Source organism: Centruroides vittatus, unplaced genomic scaffold, assembly GCF_030686945.1.
Source record: "Centruroides vittatus isolate TY-2023 unplaced genomic scaffold, ASM3068694v2 contig_751, whole genome shotgun sequence".
In the NCBI taxonomy this organism is placed as follows: domain Eukaryota; kingdom Metazoa; phylum Arthropoda; class Arachnida; order Scorpiones; family Buthidae; genus Centruroides; species Centruroides vittatus.
The window spans coordinates 29,273-49,630 of record NW_027122488.1 but is presented as its reverse complement, the minus strand read 5'-3'; the positions used below and the strand labels follow the sequence as shown (position 1 = coordinate 49,630).

Here is a 20,358-nt window from a genome sequence, read left to right as displayed (position 1 = left end):
TTAGACTTAGAATAATATGAAAGCTATGCATTAAATAAATGAATATGTAAATATTATTTATATATTCATTGAAATTATTTAAATATGTATGTATGTAAGCATTTTAATGATATGAGATGATGATACATTTATGTAATAAAATATTATTTGACTGACTCAATTCATTTACTGACTTCAAAAATTTGTGTAGAATCAGATTTTGTATAAAAAATAAAAAGTAAAATACTGGATTTGAAGGGAATGTCTGTCTGGCTTATTAGATAATTATTTCATATTATCATTTGTTATTTTTATACATATACTATATTTATATTCTTTGTTACTTCTATATTTTAAATTTTTTATTTTTATGTTCCTGTATATTTAAACATGTATTCTATTTTTTAAACTTTGTATTTCATGTTTTTACATTTTATTTAAATTTTTATCTTGTTTTCTGTAATGTTACAACTTTATTTTAGTGTGTTCTGTAAATGAAAAAGACCAGTCAGTCTGATCAAAAACATTATAATAATAAACTTCTTGCTAGGATTTCAAAGGTTGAATTTTACTGTATCAACACACAAATTTGATCATAAGAAAACATTGGCAAACCTGATATATTTAGTTATTTATAATTTTTAAAAAGTTGTAGTGTTTAAAAAGTATTTTGTGTGTATTACACACAAAATACCTTTTCATTTATGATTGTGCTTCTTAACAGTCTTCATTTACATACCCTACAAGAAACTTCTAGATGTCATCTGACAGGGAAGAGTTTCGAATATTCTACAGAGGTCTTGAAAATTTCAAAATTCAGCATCATAATATTTTAGATTCTAAGAGATGTCAAAGTTTGACCCATGGGATGTCTTGCGGGACTGTCAACATCCATTTGACAATTAATTGCTACCTGTCTATTTTTAATTATTTTTACATTGATTTGGTCTACTAAATAATATCTTTTTAAAAAATGAGGATTGAATTTAAAACTTGTAATAAATATTTCTAAATAATAAATTCAAAATTTCATTTTATGTAAAGTGTAAAATATTGGAGAAGTATAATAATTGATATATTTAATAATTTAGTTATGGCTGATTGTCCTCATACTATTGGAGTAGAATTTGGAACAAGAATTATTGAAGTTAGTGGTCAAAAAATAAAATTACAGATATGGGATACAGCAGGACAGGAACGTTTTCGGGCTGTAACTCGGAGCTATTATAGGGGGGCTGCTGGAGCTTTGATGGTATATGATATTACAAGGTAAGGAAATTTAGTGATATGGTATATAAGGAAAATGTAATATGATATTAAAATTACTTTCAATACAACACAAATATTAAATTTATTTAATTTTTGAACTAGAAATTACTCAATACATTTTTAGTAGCTTAATTTTATAAAAAATATCATAGCTGTGGTATATTAATCCATAAAGAGAGAGACTTTAGTAAACTATAGATAATTTTGAATAACATCTACACATCAAATACATTTTGAACTCTTTTGCAGGAAGAGTTTTTAATGCTTCTGACTGTTGTTCTGAATTTTGCATATCATTTGAATGAATTGCAAATTTTGTTTATTAATAAATATCTTCTGAGGTGTTATGAAATTAGCCATAGTTTTAAAAGAATGTTAGTGAAGCTCTGCCATTGTTTTTAATTTACTAGTATACTTAAATGAGTGAAGATTTATTTTATAGAAATGAATAAAGTTTAAGTATTTGCTAAAGATAATTTTGTTACCTAATTTAGAAGTTAGATCTGTGTAGTTGGATTAATAAGTCCTTGGACTCACATGGATGGAGAAACAGAGAACTAAAATTTTTACTGATAAAAAAAAAACACTATGTACAGTACCTTTATATTTTAGTATACAAGCCAATTTGCTCAATACACTTTTTTTCAGTGGCAGACAAGATTTTCACATGCCTTTCTGAAGAATGTTGGAGGAAGAGTGCTCAGAAGTTCGGATATTTCTTCCTCAGGCTCACCAACCAATGAGAAGTGTTGTCCAGCCAGATTTTTTTTTCTTTCCAGCTCTCAAAACAGAGCAGAGTTGCTAGGTGAGATCAAGCCTGTTTGGTGGGTGTGGGAGCTCTTGAAATCTTCATTGTTTAATTGTTGCTTTTAAAACATGGTTGGTTTGGACAGATGCATTATTATTGCTAGTCAAGGGAAAAAGGGTAACTCCTTTTGATTTCTGATAGTTTATGGACCTCACTTACCATTTCTGAGTATCGCTGCTGTCATTGTGTTACCTTTGTTGACAAAATCAAACTTGATGACCCTTGTGATCTCAGAATACAATGAGCATGGATGCTTACTTGTGACAGGTTCTACTTCAGAATTTTTGAGTTGCAGGTTCATCTGGAAATCTCCACTCTACAGAGGTCTGCTTTCTCCCAAGAATGTACAAATTCAGCAGTGTTTTGTCTTTAGTAATAATATTAGTGATAAATTCATTGCTGTATTTGTCGAGCAGTTTCAGATTGGTGGAACAGTGCTAGGAAGTTCATAGTTCACATATTTTCTATGTAATGATAAGGGTTAATAACATAATCCTGTACTAATTGGCAAAAAATTGGTAAGTTTACTTACTTTTGATTCGATGCCTGCATTTCAGAATTTTCTTACACAGTTCATGTTTCTCAATGCAAATTTCTGCAGCTCTTTCTTTCCTTGGCAGTAAAATGTTCTGCTTTCTTTGCCTGAATTTTACTAATCCATTTAAAAATAGTACTGTATGATGGACAATTTTTATCATACGCCTCCTACAGTTTTTTGTGAATTTCTGCATTGTTTTCAGCAGCATCAAAAACTTTGACAATTTGATATTCTACCTGCATTTCCATTTTTTCAACTGAGAAGTTAAAGTTTTAAAATGGTATTACTATATCTGTACATGCATATCTAATGTCCATTCTGTAACAATTTCTTCATTTTAGCTACTTAAATATGTTGTCAGCATTACCTATAAGCAGTAAAACCTTGTTATTCATAAACTCAAGGGACTAAAAAATATGACTTCATATTATCCGAACTTTCTCGAATGTAATTTTTTTTTTTGTAATTTTTATATAAAATTGGGGCTTTATCTTATATAATTTTACTGGTTTGATTACAAACATGTTAATATGATGAGAGCTTAAATTACTAAATAAAGTTTGAAAAGTTGGTGCCTACGTAATGAAAACAACAAAAACAATCCAATTACATTCAAAGAATGATCTGAAAATAATGTATGAAAGAAGCTTAAGTGCTTCAATAAGAATTACCAATGCATTACATCTAGAGAACCAATGGCTAGTTCTACGAAGTTTAGTCTTTAGTTCAAGATTACGAAAATTATGTGATATGATGAAAACAAGGTGTATTAGCAATGAAAGCTATGTATGCATTCCATTTTAAATGTACTTAATTGCATGTGTATTTAATGGATTGTAGAAGTATTGAAACAATAAATTTTTGCAAAAAATGTCAAAAAATAATTAAATGCCAAACAGATTTCTTTCATAAAAATAAAAAAATTTCTCTCTTTATTGGCAACATGTGCAATGTCCAAATGACTTTGTTTATCTATTGGATGTCTATTCAATGTGTAATTGGTAAAAACAAAACTGCTATTTGGGTGTGGAAATTTTCCTTAAAACACACAATATAAGGGAAGAGTTTGAATTAAATGATATTTTTGTTGGTCACTGACCATATAATGACTTTCACTTTCATTGTACACATATTTTAGAATTATTCAAACTAAAATATATGCAAAATCCTTTTCTCCTGGCCAAGGACTAGACTTTACTTCAAATTATGTGATAATTTGAATTGTCCAATATTGAAATAATACTGTTTTATTTGTACTGTACATCCTGGTGAGTCAGAGGACCTATTGACCCAATCACATAACTATTATGATTAAAAGTAATAAAAAATAAAAATTATGACATACGAAGCCATTTATTCAAATTAGATTTACTTGAAGTTTTTTGCTTTAACAATGAAAACAAATAAATTTAAATTACATTAACACTGAGACAGGAATAAGATCAGTGTTTAAATTTTAAATGTAGATAAATATAAATATAAAATAAAAATTTAAAATTATTTTACAACAAAATTATAAAGGAGGATATTCCTCCATTATAATTTTGTTGTAAAATAATTTTAAACTTTTTGTAGTTTTGTAACCTCAAATTAAGATAACCTTTTTTGTAATTTTGTTATAAAATAATTTTAAATTAATTTTAGAGAGAGTTTTTATAAGACTTCTGCTGAGGACAGACAGTAGTCCAAAATGCTGAATAATTAGGCTAGAATACAGATGTATGTTACAGTATGTTACAATATCTAAAAATTATTGCTATTCTCTAGTTTTTGTGCACTCTTTTCCTTGATGTATTGAGTCCTTAATTAAGTAAGGTTCTCATAAACATTTTTCTACAAGTCAAATAACCATTTAAATGAATATTCTTTTACAGTATTTGGATTATAGGGTAGGACAAACTGCTTTAATAATTTAATGACAGCATTGCTTCTATAAAAAATATTGCCTAATTCCAATATTTTGTCAGTTTATTTAGATTTTGCAGCAATTTTTAAGGAATGTAGTAGCTGTTATAAAGTCTAAATTTTACAAAAATTAGATAACTAAAAAATTATTGCCATTTTATTTTTTGCTTTCACAAACAATGAATAGTGGGAATGAAATGGGGAGACACTTTGTATTACAGTACAGTGGAACCTCTCTTATCGAACTCCTCTCATAACGAGTGATTCGCATAATGAGCAAAGCAAATTTAGAAAAAAAAGACTCACTTAATGAGCGATGTTTCGCATAATGAATGATGAGGAGAGGGGAAGTCTTGGATTGTGCACATGCTACATTGTTCTGCTAGCACCTTAGTGTTGCTTATGATCACACATTTTTCCAAACTTATGTTCAGACATATTACATATAAATGTCGTCAACCATAGCCCATTATATAATAAACATGCCAAACGATATGCCAAATTCTTGGGCTATGAAAAGACACAGTAATTTCTAATATTTAATTATAATTTCAATTTTTTTTTCTTCCTGAAAATCAAATTCACATTCCAGATTTGTTCATTCCATGCCAGAAGAAAAGATGATGATGATTCATGCTCCTTAACAATACATATTGTAAAATTTTCTTTGAATAAACATTATATATAAAATATTTGAGTATTTTTTTTTCGGCATGGGATGCATTATCGTATTTTACATTAAGTTATATGGGAAAAATTGTTTCACTTAACAAGTGTTTTGCTTTATGAGTAACATTCTGGAGTGAATTATACTCATTAAGCAAGGTTCCACTGTATTGTATGAATTGTGTGTTCATTAAGTGGAATCCTTTAAGCAAACTTATTTCTAAGAATGAATATACTTGTCATGCATTCTGATAACATTACCAAAAGTTGCTTTGCATATTTTCACACAAATTTTTAATAGAGTGCATTCAAGAGCTGTTTGTTTTTAAGAGAAATGAATATATGAATTTAAATATATTCTTGGTGATCTAATGAATGCTTTCATACAATTAACTGATGATCAATGTAATGAATACAACTGATATATAAATATTGTTGAGCTGTGTGTATGTATGTATAATAATCCAATGATTGCCTAAATATTCAGGCTATAATATGGCTATAATAAAATAATTAATACAAATATTGGCCGTTGACGTAGGGTCATCTCCAGCCAGCGCCATTAATAACTGTGGAAGGTTATATCGAAATTTAAATATTTCTGGAAGTGAGGGCTGGCTTGGGGTCCGGGTGGCGCAATTTGTAGTGCACTGCACAGCAAGCAGAGGCTGTGGGTTCAAGTCCCACCCTGGGTCAGTTATTTTCTTCCAGAAGGTTCTAAATTATTTATTAAATTATTAAAATTATAATTATTAATTTAGATAAGAGATAGTGTGTAACACTTACCTCTAGTACCAAATTTATTTGTATTAATTATTTGATTATAGCCATATTATAGCCTGAATATTTAGGCAATCGTTGGATTATTATATTAACTCATCGGGCTTTGAGATGTGTGTTATATGTATATATATGTGGTCAAGCCAATGACAATAAGTAAGAAAAATTTTTAATTGTCAGGTTTTGAATATACTCTATATAAAAATACAGCTGTTGTGCACAGTACTTGTTTTTATATTTCTAATTTTTGAATTATTGTATAAAATAAAAATATTTTGGGAAGTGGGGACAATTTTTCAGTACAAAAATATTGTTGAGATATGTCCTCTCTCTCTCCTATACATGATCTACACCCATGTTTATTTGGCAGTTTTTATATTAATGAAAATATTGATGCAAGTTGATTAACTTGCAGGCCAATATTGAACTATTACATTTCATACAGAATATCCTAAAATCCTTTTATTTCAGTAGTTTTTGAAATGCATCTGTATAGTTCAGCATTGAGATTCTAATCAATGTGTTGTATTCAGTAATGATGGTCTAGAAAACTTTAAGCCAATTTTCGGAATAAAACAAAATCTGGCTGTTTCGGCAGAAAATGAGGCCGAAACAGCCATAAGACACTAATGAAAACGAACTTTTACTTTCTTGTGGAAAATCACTTATTATACTCTGTAATATGAATACAGCTACAGTCTACACCTTCTAGATATTGTGATAACTGGATATCGTAAAATAAGCAAAAGATTAAGTACAGTACAACAAGTAACCTGTTAATCTACTTCCGATATAAATATTATTGTGTGTAAAAAAGATTACTCAGTTTATAAAAAATAAGATACATGTGTCGTCAGAGTTTAAACCTTGTATGCCATAGCAGATGAAATATGATAATGTTGACTGATGAGGGGCTCTATGCCCGAAACGTGCAAATGGCACGTATCAACTAAATAAAGATGGAAATAAAGCCAAGTGTTTAATTAAAACTGAACTTTGGGTTCATAGTCCAACAATTAACAAAACACGGTTTCAAAGAAGAAATAAAACAAAATCACTAACTTGAGATTTTTGCATTGATTTCAAAAGTTAAATTACAAAGTAATATCAGTTGTATTAACAATCAGTCTGCTGGATTAATTTATTAGAATATATTATAGCTAATTAATAGTAAGATATAAAGCAATTTGGTTAGAAATAGACAGTTAGGCTGCCATCTTGTGATAAATTTAATAATAAGACATAAAACTTTAGTTTTAATTTAGAATACTTTGGAAGAAATTGAGTGAGATACGAACCTGTAACTTCTGCTTACCATACAAACGTGTTGCCAGTTTGGAAGCTTGATGGTCTGGATAGCAAGAGCTATTAATACAAGTGTATTGGTTATTGTGTATTTTACTATATATAGATACCATGCCAGGATAAGTGCAAGTTGTCTAGGAGCATGGTGGAACATGGGCAATAAAGTAATCTCCGAGTCAGTACCAAGAGCAACCTGTATAGTTATATCTAAATTAATTAATTGTTCTGAAGTTCAGAGGCCATGTAACTTGCAAAATACCTGTACAGTAAGGAGGAATTGCAGGTTCAAGTCTTACTCTAGACCAATTTTTTTCTTCCAAAATAATCTAAATTAAATTAATTTTTAATTTTATATCTAATTATTTAATTTATTATGAGTTAATATAAGTTTTATATAAAATAATTCATTTTCTAATTTATTAAGTTAATAAGTTTCTCTACTTTGGTTCAATATCATGACTGTGGGTGTATTCATAGACACTTGTTTTATTTGCAAAAAATCCTTTTATAACATGGTTTTAATTGCCAAAGTTTTAATAATTGATTGTATTCAACAGCAAACTAGATGTATTTTTGATTGTCATATATATGTTATTCCAGGATGTCTTTAATTATCATAATAGAATACTATGTAATGTAAGGAATTTATATTTGTTTTATTGTGTAGCCGACCAAGGAGGGGCTAAGGCCCGAAATGCATCTCTGCAAATAAAGTTCTGAAATAAAAAGTTGATGATGGAAATTGCCAAGTGTCTATGAATATACCCAGTCATGATATTGAACCAAATGAGAAAAAGAAGACACGGTTTTGACTCGTACAACAAGTTTCTTTGCTTTTATCTATGGTTATAAAATTGTTCAGTTGTTAAAGCACAAGTTGATTTTAAGCATTTATACATTACAATTTTTTCTCTATGATTAAAATTTCACATCTGAAACATTTCAACATTAAACTGTTTTGTTTTTTGAAAAAAGTTCTATAAAAATGTTATAATATGTTATAATACAATGGCAGAATTTGATGATGGGAGCTAATATTGTAAAAATGTGTTAATTTATAAATAAAAATGTGTACACCTTGAAAATTTAGTTGTTAGCATCAGTGTTTGGTTCACAATATTTGACTTCATAATGTATTCTTCAGAGAATAGTTATAATCCTTTCTTGGAAGTTTTCATTTTTATATTTGAAATGAGAATATTGAGAATGAGTATATATATAATTGTATATTTGCTTCATGCATAAATTTGTTTCAATTTATATTTTGATAATTTTAACTTTTTAACCACTATAAAGTTAATAACTTCCAAAAATTTAGCTATTGGAATGATGTTATTGGATTTACTGCAATTAATTTAAGATACAGATACACTTAAAATATAGGAAGAAATTGTTCAGTTTTTATTATATAAAATATAAAGCCTTTAAAGTATACTATTTTTATTAATATATTTATTTATAAATTTTAGACGAAGCACTTATAATCATCTCAGTAGTTGGCTAACAGATGCAAGGAATCTTACAAATCCAAATACAGTAAGTTTTTGAAAATTTACATAAATATAAATGTTTAACATAACTTATATAACAAATTTATTTTCAAGGTTATATTCTTAATTGGTAATAAGAGTGATTTGGAAGCACAAAGAGATGTAACATATGAAGAGGCAAAACAGTTTGCAGAAGAAAATGGTATCAAACAGTAACTAAATTGTATAATATAATTTATATACAGTGTGACCTCAATTTACAAGAATAACTCATTCATATAGAGATTTCTGATAAATTCAAATCTTATAGAGACAAGCTTTTTCATTATTTCTGATGATCAAAATTGTACACATCTGAATGTTATCCACTTGACTTATCCATGTTCTCTGAATAAGATTAAAGTGATACAAAATACATATTTACTTTTCAACCGATGATTTTAAATGAAATAAAAAACATGGATGTGTTTAAATTTGTAATAGTTAATGTGTAGATTATTCACTTATGTAAAAGGAACTAATACAAAATGAGAGAAGCAAATATGTAAATATCAGACAATTCTTTATTTAATAGTCATAAAATAAAGTTAAGACAACAAATAAGCAGAAAATATGTAAAACATAGTGAAATTGTACTTGAAGTAATCAAATTTTAATAAGTAAAAGAGGAATATGAAATGCAGAGATAAAGTTTACTAAACTAAGTCTACTCATTCTAACACAAATGCTATCTTCAGGAATAAAGATAAAATGAAACAAAGAAAATAGAGAGAGTTGAAATCTGAGAACCAACTATTCAGAGCATATTGGTATTTCATTCTTGTTGCACATGATGATGATAATTTTTGCTTGTGAATATCAGCGGTGCTTGTTTCATTAAGTATTTTGTCTCATAAATGAGAGAGAAGAAAATAATTCTTATTAAATTCTCATATATGGAGTACTTGTAAACAGGAATCACACTGTAATTATATTATTTGTATGAAACCTGATTTCTTTATTATGTTAAAAATGTTAATATTTTACAGGGCTGATGTTTGTTGAAGCTAGTGCAAAAACGTAAGTTAATTTATAAATATTTTCAAATATCTTTTACTAATAGCAAAATTATAATTATTATTGATCTGTTTAATAAACATACAAACTGAAGACAAATTTTTAAATTTGATTGATTTTATTTTGTCATTCTTTTTTATAATTACTAGCTAAACAATATTTAACAAATACATGTTAGAGAGCAGTATTTGATATATGTAATTATTTGTGTGTAGTTGTGCTTGTGTGTTAGTTATATAAAACTGAATATTTACTTCTTTTGTTAATCAAACTATCTAAAATACAATATTTCCTGAAATTATTTTAAGCTGATTTTAATAATTAAAAATTATAAAATTAAATTATTTCAACAATTATGATTCAAATAAATTAGCATTCAACAAACTTTCATCATACAATTGACTTCTAAAATTGTTAAAACATGAATTTTAATTTATAGAACATTTAATGTCAGTTAAATGCTGATCAAAGTTTTTCTCTTGATTTAGTCTTACAATTTCATGTAAGACCATAATAAACTATCCTTTTATTTTCACTTATAAATGCTTTTTGAATAACATTACTGTGGTATCCTTTTTCAGTACAAATAACAAGTGTACAGGTATACCTCGACTTACGTCGGTAATTGGTTCCAGGAGAGGCGACGTAAGTCGAATTTACTTGTGTAGTTAACGACGTAAGTCGTAGTTTCAACTTACGTCGTAACTAAACGCCAATAATGAGCACTTAAAGACCACTAAATAAGACGACAATGCAGGAACACAGATGTTTTCATGTTTCGTTCTCTAGGATTTATGATGATTATATTAACATTTACTGTAAATGTACATATTTTAATGTGATTTTATGTGCTTTCAACGCTTTTCTAGTGATATTATGACTTCAATGTTTGTGGCAAACGGATTTAAAGTCGAATAAAATGACTTAAACTTGATTTTTATTTTTCCATATACTTTTTTGACAAACGACGTAAAATCGGGAACAACGTAACTCGAGTGAGACATAAGTCAAGGTATACCTGTATTTTTCTTAGAGAATTTAACATCAGGTTTGGCATCCTCTTATACAATTTTACATTTCTAAAGATATAACTTAAACCCCTCTTGAGACAAAATATTTTTATTTTGACCATAAATTAGTCAAAATATAAATATTTTGATATTAAATAATTGATAACGACAAATTAATATTAATTTCCATAAATTTCTTGCTTTTGATTTTTGCTATTGGAATAAAAGATAATATGAAATATTTTATAACACACATTATTTGCTTGACAATTTTAATACTTGCTAGAAAGTAAAGAAAACACATAATTTTATATTCTTCTGATTTGGAAAGAGCTGATAATGTGAATTGAATTAAGTGTGTAAAAGTAAAATTAACAATTTTCATTATTTAATTATGCAAAGCAGTTTAGTTAACCACTCAGCAGTGAGGGACGTATATATACGTCGAGGGCGATCGTGTGGCAGTGGTGAGGGATGTATATATACGTTAAATTCTTTTGGGGGTATCACCAAAATATAGCCAAAAACTACCGCAAAAAAAAAATTCACATAAAAAATGAATTATGTAACAATAAAAAAAGACTTTTCTTTATTAGACATAACTGTTTACAAATACTTTTTCTAAAATGGAAATAAGAAAAATTGCGTGAAAAAATACTTTAAAAATTTTTCGGGTATATTCTCCACTACTAAGGGATAGAACCATACCTGACTCTCCCACTGCTGAAAGGTTAAGAAAATGTATGTAAATAAATTTAGAATATATAAGTGTAAAATCTGTTTTATAAATTGATAAGCAAGTTAATATTTTGCAGGAAAATAAATGAAAATAGTGTGTGTGTAAAAATATTTGATTTTATAATGACTAATCACTGATGGTGTTTTTTAAGTAATAAAAATACAAACACACGAATGAAAAAATGAATAAAATTAACATAGTACTTTCCATTATTATGATAGAAAGATGATTGCATTTATGAATAAACTGCTTAAATGAATTTTTACTTGGATTAAACAATTTATTCTTGTTAATATTTATTTGAAAGTGATTGTCATTGATTGTTCTTTCTCCATTTTCAGATTTGTTTGTTATCTAAGGTTTATAGATGATATAATAATTTGTTATGTTAAATAAAAGTATACAGTAAATAGGAGCTAAAACTAAACGTAATACAGATTTAAAAAAATAAACAATTACAACACGTGTCATTTATCACAATCATATATTCTTTCCTATATTTTATGTAGAGTATTGAATTAGAAGATTTTCTAAAATTTATTAAGTTTATTTTATAACTTCAGAACAAGTTTAAACAGTGAATCAATCTATTAAGAAATGATGATATAATCAATCAATCTTTATTATTTGATGTAATGGGTGTTATTACAAAGGAGGTTAAATATCATTGTTAGTTTTAATTTGATACATGAACAAAAAATTTATATAATGTTAACATGGCAAAACTGTCACCAAATCAAATTTGATGATAAAAATCAGATGATAGTATAGCAACTTGGATGTCCAAAAGAATATTACAAGAATCAAGAAGGTGTTTTCTCATATCCATCACTGTCATTCCACAAAAAGAACACAGCATCACACGAGACATTAATTATTTTACTGTTTAAGATTATCAAAAATCTAAATTGTGCAGCAAATGACTTTATTTTGTAACTCAAATTAGACAATAAATAAGATGCTGGAGTCCCCATTCCATTTAAAAAAATTTCACTGTTCCAACCTCTTTCACTAAAATAATGAACATCTTTTAACCAATATAAGTCTGTTAGTCATTGATCACAGTCCAGGAGGAACAAACTTTCACTTAAAAAACATGTATAACTAGAGGGCAGTCCAATATTATTTAATAATCCTTTAACTATAACAGGCCATGACTTCAAAAAAGAAATACCATTTATTTATGAAAGTCTTGTATATCAATTTTTGATAATTGTCTTCCGGTAGGTCAATAAGTTTCTCCAAAACCAAAATAAATTTATCGATAAATTAATAGCGAGAAGTGGTCTTCCCACTTCTGTTCTTGGTGCAAGTTCCAAGACAAATCTATTAATATGTAATACCTGCTTAAAGTAGAACTAGTGTATTGCCTCAAATCTGTCCACTAAGAAACCATCCCAAACTGGAAAAGCATAAAAAAAGTATTTGGTCCAATCAAAGAATCTAAAATAATTATTTAATGAAAATGCTTTAATTTTAATAAATAATTTGATGAGATTGGAGATTTTAGCTCTTAAACTAAAACCTCCAATCTTATCAAATTATTTATTAAAATTATTCCTTCAAGTAAACCTTTATTCAAATGATAGGAAAATGCACCCTGTGATGAAAAATACCTAGATATTTAAAATTTGGTACAATTTCCAGTTTATGGACTTCTAAACCGAATTTTTTTTTTTTTCGGTTAAAAAAAAATTACGAAATATCATAGACCTTCTTTTCCAAATTAATTGTGAATTGATTATTTTGACAATAGATCTGACTAAGATCGAGTCTTTCCCTAAGCCCAGAAGCTGAATTAGCCAAGATAAAGACATCATCAGTATAAAGAAGATAATTTCAACACGAGAAAATAATGCTATCATAGAGCTTTGACCTTTCAGAAGGTCAGGAAGATTATTCAAAAAGAAAAGAAGAAAAAATGGTTCTCCTTGAGGTAACCCTCTATTGGACTCAACATAATCAGTACAAAAGGAAAAATCTTTTAAGATATCTTGTATTAGAGAAAAGACTCTTAAGTAAATTAAAGAAGACTGCAGAAAGACCAATACTCCTAAGCTTATATCATAAGACATCACAATCAACTGTATCAAAAGCTTTCTTGAGATCAATAAAAGCAGTACATAATTTTCTTGGTTTCCTCAAAAATGATATTTGAATAAGATCAGCCAAAATAAACAAATTGTATTTGACTCCTCTGCTTTTAATAAATGCTCCTTGAAAAGGTGTAACAATATTAAACTCATTCGTCCAATCCCGGAGATGATTTGCCATAATAATTGAAAAACTTTTTCTAAATATGCTAATTATAGCAATTGATTTATAATTAGTTGACATCTGCCTACTTCCCCTCTTAGAAATCATCCTTAAAGCAATTTGTTTCCAAGATAAAAGAAAAGAGCAACTAGATAAAAAGAAATTAAACATATTCAAAATATGCAGTAATATTTCTATAAAAAGATATTTTATTATTTAGTTCCTTATGTTATCGTGACCAGGAGCCTTAGATGATTTTAATTTTCTGATTAGTTTTCAATTCACTCAAAGTGACAGGATTATCCAAAAGAGGAACAAAGCTTAAATCAATATAAATTACTGTATTAGGTCCAGCGAAATACTCTCAAAAAATTTGACCAATCTGAGGGTGATATAGCATTTTCACACAGTTTCTTAGTTTGAAATTTATTAACTAATGACTGAAAATCTTTATTTTTAGACTTCAATAGTTGTGAGTTTATTTTAGACAAAAAATAACTTTTACTTTGCCTGACATGGCAACTTATAGCTTTTATTTAATTTGCAGTATTCGTCCAATAGATTTCTAGTTTCATTTCTGAGACATTCATAATACTCTGTTCTTTACTTTCTTTAAACAAAGACACTGTAGATCAACCCATTGTTTTTCAAATGATAATGAATACTTTTCTTAATCATGTCAAAGTTAACAAATTTTTGGAAGTTTCTGAGTCAATATGCCATCCGTCGTAAATTCAATCCAAATGATATTGAAATTGGAAAATGATCAGAATTAAGAATATCAAGCATGTGGGTAGCTGGATGCAAGGTGGATGTCTCGGCGACAGTTTGGTGAAAACTGCCCACTTGTCAATGGATGGCTGGTGTTGGGACTCTTTTTATCAGATTGAGTGGGAGGAGGAGAGAGGGGTCATTGGTAAGGCATAGGCAACAAATGAGTAAATGACACCATTTAACAAGAAAATCAAAGATTTACTGGGTAGCAAATAGATGTTACAAATTTGAAAATCGACCATTTATCGAGATTCCCTAATTTTCAAGTACAAATTAAAGGGGTCGAGAGAGAGTTTACATGCATCATGTCATACCTCTTTGATACTTCCACATAGGTTTGAATCAGTCCTTCCTTTTGAAGCTACACAAATCTATAGAAATTGCAACTGACACAAACGGATTGCACTCGATAATGAAAATTTGGAGATAAGGTTCCTTGGTAAAGTCCTGGATGTCACTGATCTGGCATTTAGTGAGAGAGACTCCTTGGGGGGTGAATTGAGCTTATATTGATTCGGCTTGGAAAAGTACGTCATGTGACTAAATGTTGTTGTCAAAGACGAAGGTTGGTTTTAGCAGGTATAGGGTCAGAGGTGCTCCTGGGACAATGCGAAGATGGTGAAATCGGATGTCAACTTGCAATATCAGCTTGACAATGTTTGGATGGGTGAATGTTTACATTCTTGAAAGACGGTTATAAATTTTTATAGTTGTTGATGGGATATTCGATCTCTTTTCCTGGCGAGATTGTTTTAACGAGTCAGTTAAATATAAGGTGAAATACTTCAAAATATAGAGAAAAATATCTATAGAAATCCAGATTTCACATCAGCAAACAAAAGTTTTTCCTGCAATTAAGTCTAATTACTATCGGAGTTAAACAACAATTCTAAAAAACCTAGTTTATGTGAAAACTACAAAAATGAGACTGCCATATGGATTACTGAAACCAGTTGGTTTTTAGCAAATTGTTCATATAAAAATAAATCTGGGTTTGACAAAGAAAGGACACATTTATAAGAGATAGTTAAGCAAGTTTGGGTGAAAGCAGCTAAATCATAATTTTGCAAAAAATATATAAACTCTTGGTCATTCACTGTCCAATCTAACGTTCCTTGACAATACCAAGATCATATTCTCATTATTAGTTTTATCCCTCTCTTCAGCAATTGTTCCAATTAACCATTTTGGCTGGATTTGTCTAAAAAAGTATTAATCTTTTGTAGTTCATTAGTTTCTAAATTGAAAGTGAATTTGTCACCATCGATCATCAAGCAATCAGCTTTCAGAAATGCTTTTTTTATTCAAAGATTTAGCTTCTGCAAAAAAGGCAACAATTTTCTATGCCTAAGTCTTGATCTATATGACAATTCATCAAAGACTCTAATGCATGGGTAAGATGGCATCGCTTGAATTTTCTTCAAATTTTTAAAAATAAATCTCTTGTCAGGTTTAGTATAGAGCTCAATCAATACAAGCCGAGTTTCCAATATTCAATAACTGTTGATAAAAGGAATACTCGTAGACTCCCCATTCTTTCTTTTAAACAACTCAATAAAGCCATTAGCATTATTGACAAATTCTTTGTCATTATCATCCAAGCCAGAAATGATAGTGTTGTTTGTATTGTATTTTTCATTTACTAAAAAAAAAAAAAAAAAGAGCATTCACAAAAGGATAAAACCTTTGTCGTTGCCTTTTCCTTCCATCATTGCACACCAGCAGTCCATCAAAATTTACAAAGATTATGGAGATGACCTTCCTTTTTATGCTACTGCCTCCGCAACAAACATGCAAAAATGGTAAAACGTCCTCTGGTGTTTCACCACTATCACAATAATACTTTTTAAATAAAATAGTAAAATAGCCTAAAAAGGAAGGTTGTCTCTGTAATCTTCATAAATTTCGATGGACTACTGATGATGTGCAACGACAGAAAGGAAAATGCAACAACAAAGGTTTTATCCTTTTGTGAATGCTCTGTATTTTTCATTTATTAAATGTTAAATACTGTCAGCCACGTTTTTGTTTTGCTATTTTATTTAAAATGTTATTTCTTCAAATCATTATATACAGAGTCTGTATAATAATTCTAAAGGGAAAAGTTATCCACACACAGTTTTAAAAGATGAAACCTTGGAAATTTCTCCTTCTAGGCAGGTTAGATGTTCATCCTACTCCTTATGTAAATTAGACAACCAGTCAAATTTTGATGGCAATTCTTCCAGTTTCAATACAATAGTATCAAAACCTGAAGAAAACAGAATCTTCTGAGGTATTTGAGAAGAAATATTGTCCAGTTGAGATGATTTCAGTGTTGGTTCGCTTGGCCATCGACAACATTTACCAGCAGAAGTCGAAGCTTTATTGTGAGGAGAAGGTGGTGTACAAGACATTGGACCTGGATTAAGTTCAACTCCTCCAATAATAAATAAAAAGAACAAAATTAAAAAAGAAAGTACAGTAGAGACCCCTACAACATGGAGGGATTTGTTATTCATTATAGGAAATCGTGTTCTCGAAACCTGCATTATCACATGATCTACGAAAGTTTAAACCTTGGCCTATAAGTTGAAAAAAAGTGTACCTCTGATCGACAAAATTTGAGGGTTGTTGCTTGCTTTATTTGCGTGTTGTATGGGACTCTACTGTATTATGGTATAAAATACATCCTGAATTAAATGAATTAATAGCAAACAGTTGAACTGTAGATCATAATAGTAAGTTGTAAAAAAAACACGCCAACAGTCTGAAATGATCATATCAAACAAATTTATTCGGATTAGAAGAAAAATCTGTAATAAATGTTACAAAGATATTATAAAATATTGTCTTTGATGATGATTTTATTATCTTTTTTATAATTACATTCATAGACAACGAAATAACAGATGAGTCATTGAAAGTGTAATTGACATGTTAGTTTCCATGCTACTGATTTGAGACATTAGTCAATGACAAGTAAAAACAAAAATCTATAGTCAACTATCTGTTTCCTTTCAGTATCATCATTACAAACTTAATTTTCTTTTTCTCAAAATCTGAATAAGAGGTTATTCAATCCTTTTTAAGTCCTTTTTGATTGCTCATTCTTTCCCATTACATTTTTTCACTGTCTTTTAGACACTCCCCTACTGAGGTTACACTTTGATTTGCCACTTCCTCATATTAAAATCAAGCATTTCTATGAAATAGGTCTATAATACATTAATTCATACATATTTTCTGCCAAACAAGAATAATATTAAAAAAAGGTCAATAATAAATAAAAAACAAAAAAGGAATTTACTGATTTACCACAGAAGACTTTGATCACACTGTACAAGACACTGATTTTTATTATTGATATTTGGTACATTATGAAAAATATACAGAAAAATTAGCTTCTAGATGTGCTTTATTTTCTAAAAAGTAATTGTATTTATTTATATTATTTTATTAATAATTTTAATTATTTACTTAAGTCTTAAATAAATAATAAATGTTATTAATATTTGTAAAAAAAATAATGTTAGTTTGTAGGTGCTTTCATATTCTGAAATGAAACTAAATTTTTCTCCCAAAAAATGCTAAAGCAATTTTTGTAACATAATGCCATCTATTGGAGAAATAGTAAAGTAAATTTAAAACAACAGTGAATGCATCAGAAACATTAAAATAGATTTATAGAACATTTTTCACAATGAACATATGACATACATCAAAGCCAAAAAACGATCACTGTGTGACTTAGAAGGAATCAGATCTGTTTATAACATTAAATAATATCAGTTTTTAAAAACCATGAAGTTTTATTTAATGTATAAATTCAATGTTAGCATTGTAATTTTATAGAATACTAAAATTTATTATATACTTCTTAATTATATATTGCTTTAATTTTCTTTCCATTTGATAAGATGCTTAACAATTAGGTTAACAATGTTTGCTATACACTCCTAGGCTATTTGACCAATTGCTGTGAAACTTGGCAGTTATGTTAATGTACTTTTGAATTAATGTTGTTCTGTCACCATGAAATATCAATTGGATTTCTATATATCAATTAATTTTTGTCAATTTGTGCATATATCTTACTGGTAACAAATTTACATAGCTACAAGTTCATAATCTCTATAGCTATATTGTACATAAAGATAATGTGCTGTATCTTCATGACTTCATGTATAAAAGAATATTATCATATCTGAGTCATAATTAAAGCTTTCTTTATTTGTAATTTGTTATTTGTTTATAATTCTTCTTTGAATTTTTTAAATTTGAGTGGTTGAAAAAATTTTAACTAATATAATTTGCAATAAATTTTAATACATGAACATTTTTAATGTAAAATTAAAAATTTTGGAGGAAATTTGCAAATAAACATTTTATGTAAATATTATTATTGATTGATTAAAATTATATTTCAGATATTGATAACAGTAATAATAGTATAATAATAAAATTTCTTATAAAAATAGCTTATGCAATATTCCTACTCATGTTAATATATATGAAAAATTTTCTATAAATTTTATAAATAACTGAATTTTGATAAAAATACAGAAAAATCTGTATTTATTTTATTTTAAGTTACTAATCTTAAAAAATAATTATGCATATAATTATTGTTGTAAAAAGGTATTACACTTATTTTAATATAAATAATTTTAATAATAAAGTAATTTTGAATTGTGTACTTACAATTTTAACTTGTAAGAAATTAAGTTATAATCTCGTTTATATAGTGGACAAAATGTTGAAGAAGCATTCTTAGAAACTGCTAAAAAGATCTATCAAAACATTCAAAATGGAAGGTAAGAATCACATTTAGCATAAAGTGATATTAGCATAAATTTTAATTTATTATAAATACATTAGGAAATGTATTAAATAGTGGATTTCCTCTTTGTCCATAATAATAAAACCTGAATAAGAAATTAAAATATATAGAGACATAAAACATTAAAATAAAAAAAAATTAAAATTAACAATTACTACAAATATAAGACTACAATTTTTAAACTTACTTAAAAATATGATGATTAAAAAGTTTATGTTTACATGTAAGTTTGAAGTGGAAAAGTCTTCATGTAATACATGTTCAATATTGCTAATATTTTGTAAAATATAATAAAAGTGGTCATCTTTTTCACAAAGATCTTAATCATGCATTTTTATAACTTTCTGTAGGTTGTGTGTATTTTGCTAGAAGGAACTTTGGCAAAGCTAATCTGACCAGACATATGCATTGAAACTTAGTGAAACCTCACTTAACGAGCATAATTCATTCCAGAATCTTACTCGTAATGCGAAACACTCATTAAGCAAAACAATTTTTCCCATAGAAATTAATGTAAAATACGATAATGCATTTCACACCAAAAAATACTCAAATGTTTTATGTATAATGTTTATTCAAAGATAATTGTAAAATGTGCATTGTTAAGGAGCGTGAAATCATTATTATTGACAAGACTATGTCTTGTTTATAAAATCGTACTGCCTGCTGTCTCTTCAGCTTAGATGTATGAAGGAGTACAGTACATGTCAGGAGTTGAAATTTGGCAGAGTATTAAGTGCCCAAATCATGTGCGCATAAAAAAAATCAAACTTGTAGGTAGTCAGGGGACCGAGAACCAAGACAAAATAAAATACAAAATGGCGACACACTCTACAAACAGGCAGTAGTGTGAGATTTGCGCATGCGTTGCTTGTTGGTAAGCAGGAAATACGAATATTGTGAAATCGAATTTTGACAAACACATGCATTGGGAAATTTGAAAAGCGAATGTTGCTAAATC

General features: G+C 28.1%; 1 protein-coding gene across 6 annotated transcripts in view; it reads left to right on the top strand.

The window, feature by feature from the left end:
- Rab14 (RAS oncogene family member Rab14) overlaps positions 1 to 20,358 on the top strand; it is a 191,256-nt gene that overhangs the window by 161,674 nt on the left and 9,224 nt on the right. For all 6 annotated transcript variants that reach the window (XM_067277644.1, XM_067277642.1, XM_067277641.1 and 3 more), the window contains exons 3-7: positions 1,071 to 1,248; positions 8,720 to 8,786; positions 8,855 to 8,942; positions 9,769 to 9,799; positions 19,303 to 19,371. In XM_067277644.1, the coding sequence (XP_067133745.1) occupies positions 1,071 to 1,248; positions 8,720 to 8,786; positions 8,855 to 8,942; positions 9,769 to 9,799; positions 19,303 to 19,371 (433 nt within the window). The remainder of the gene's footprint in view (positions 1 to 1,070; positions 1,249 to 8,719; positions 8,787 to 8,854; positions 8,943 to 9,768; positions 9,800 to 19,302; positions 19,372 to 20,358) is intronic.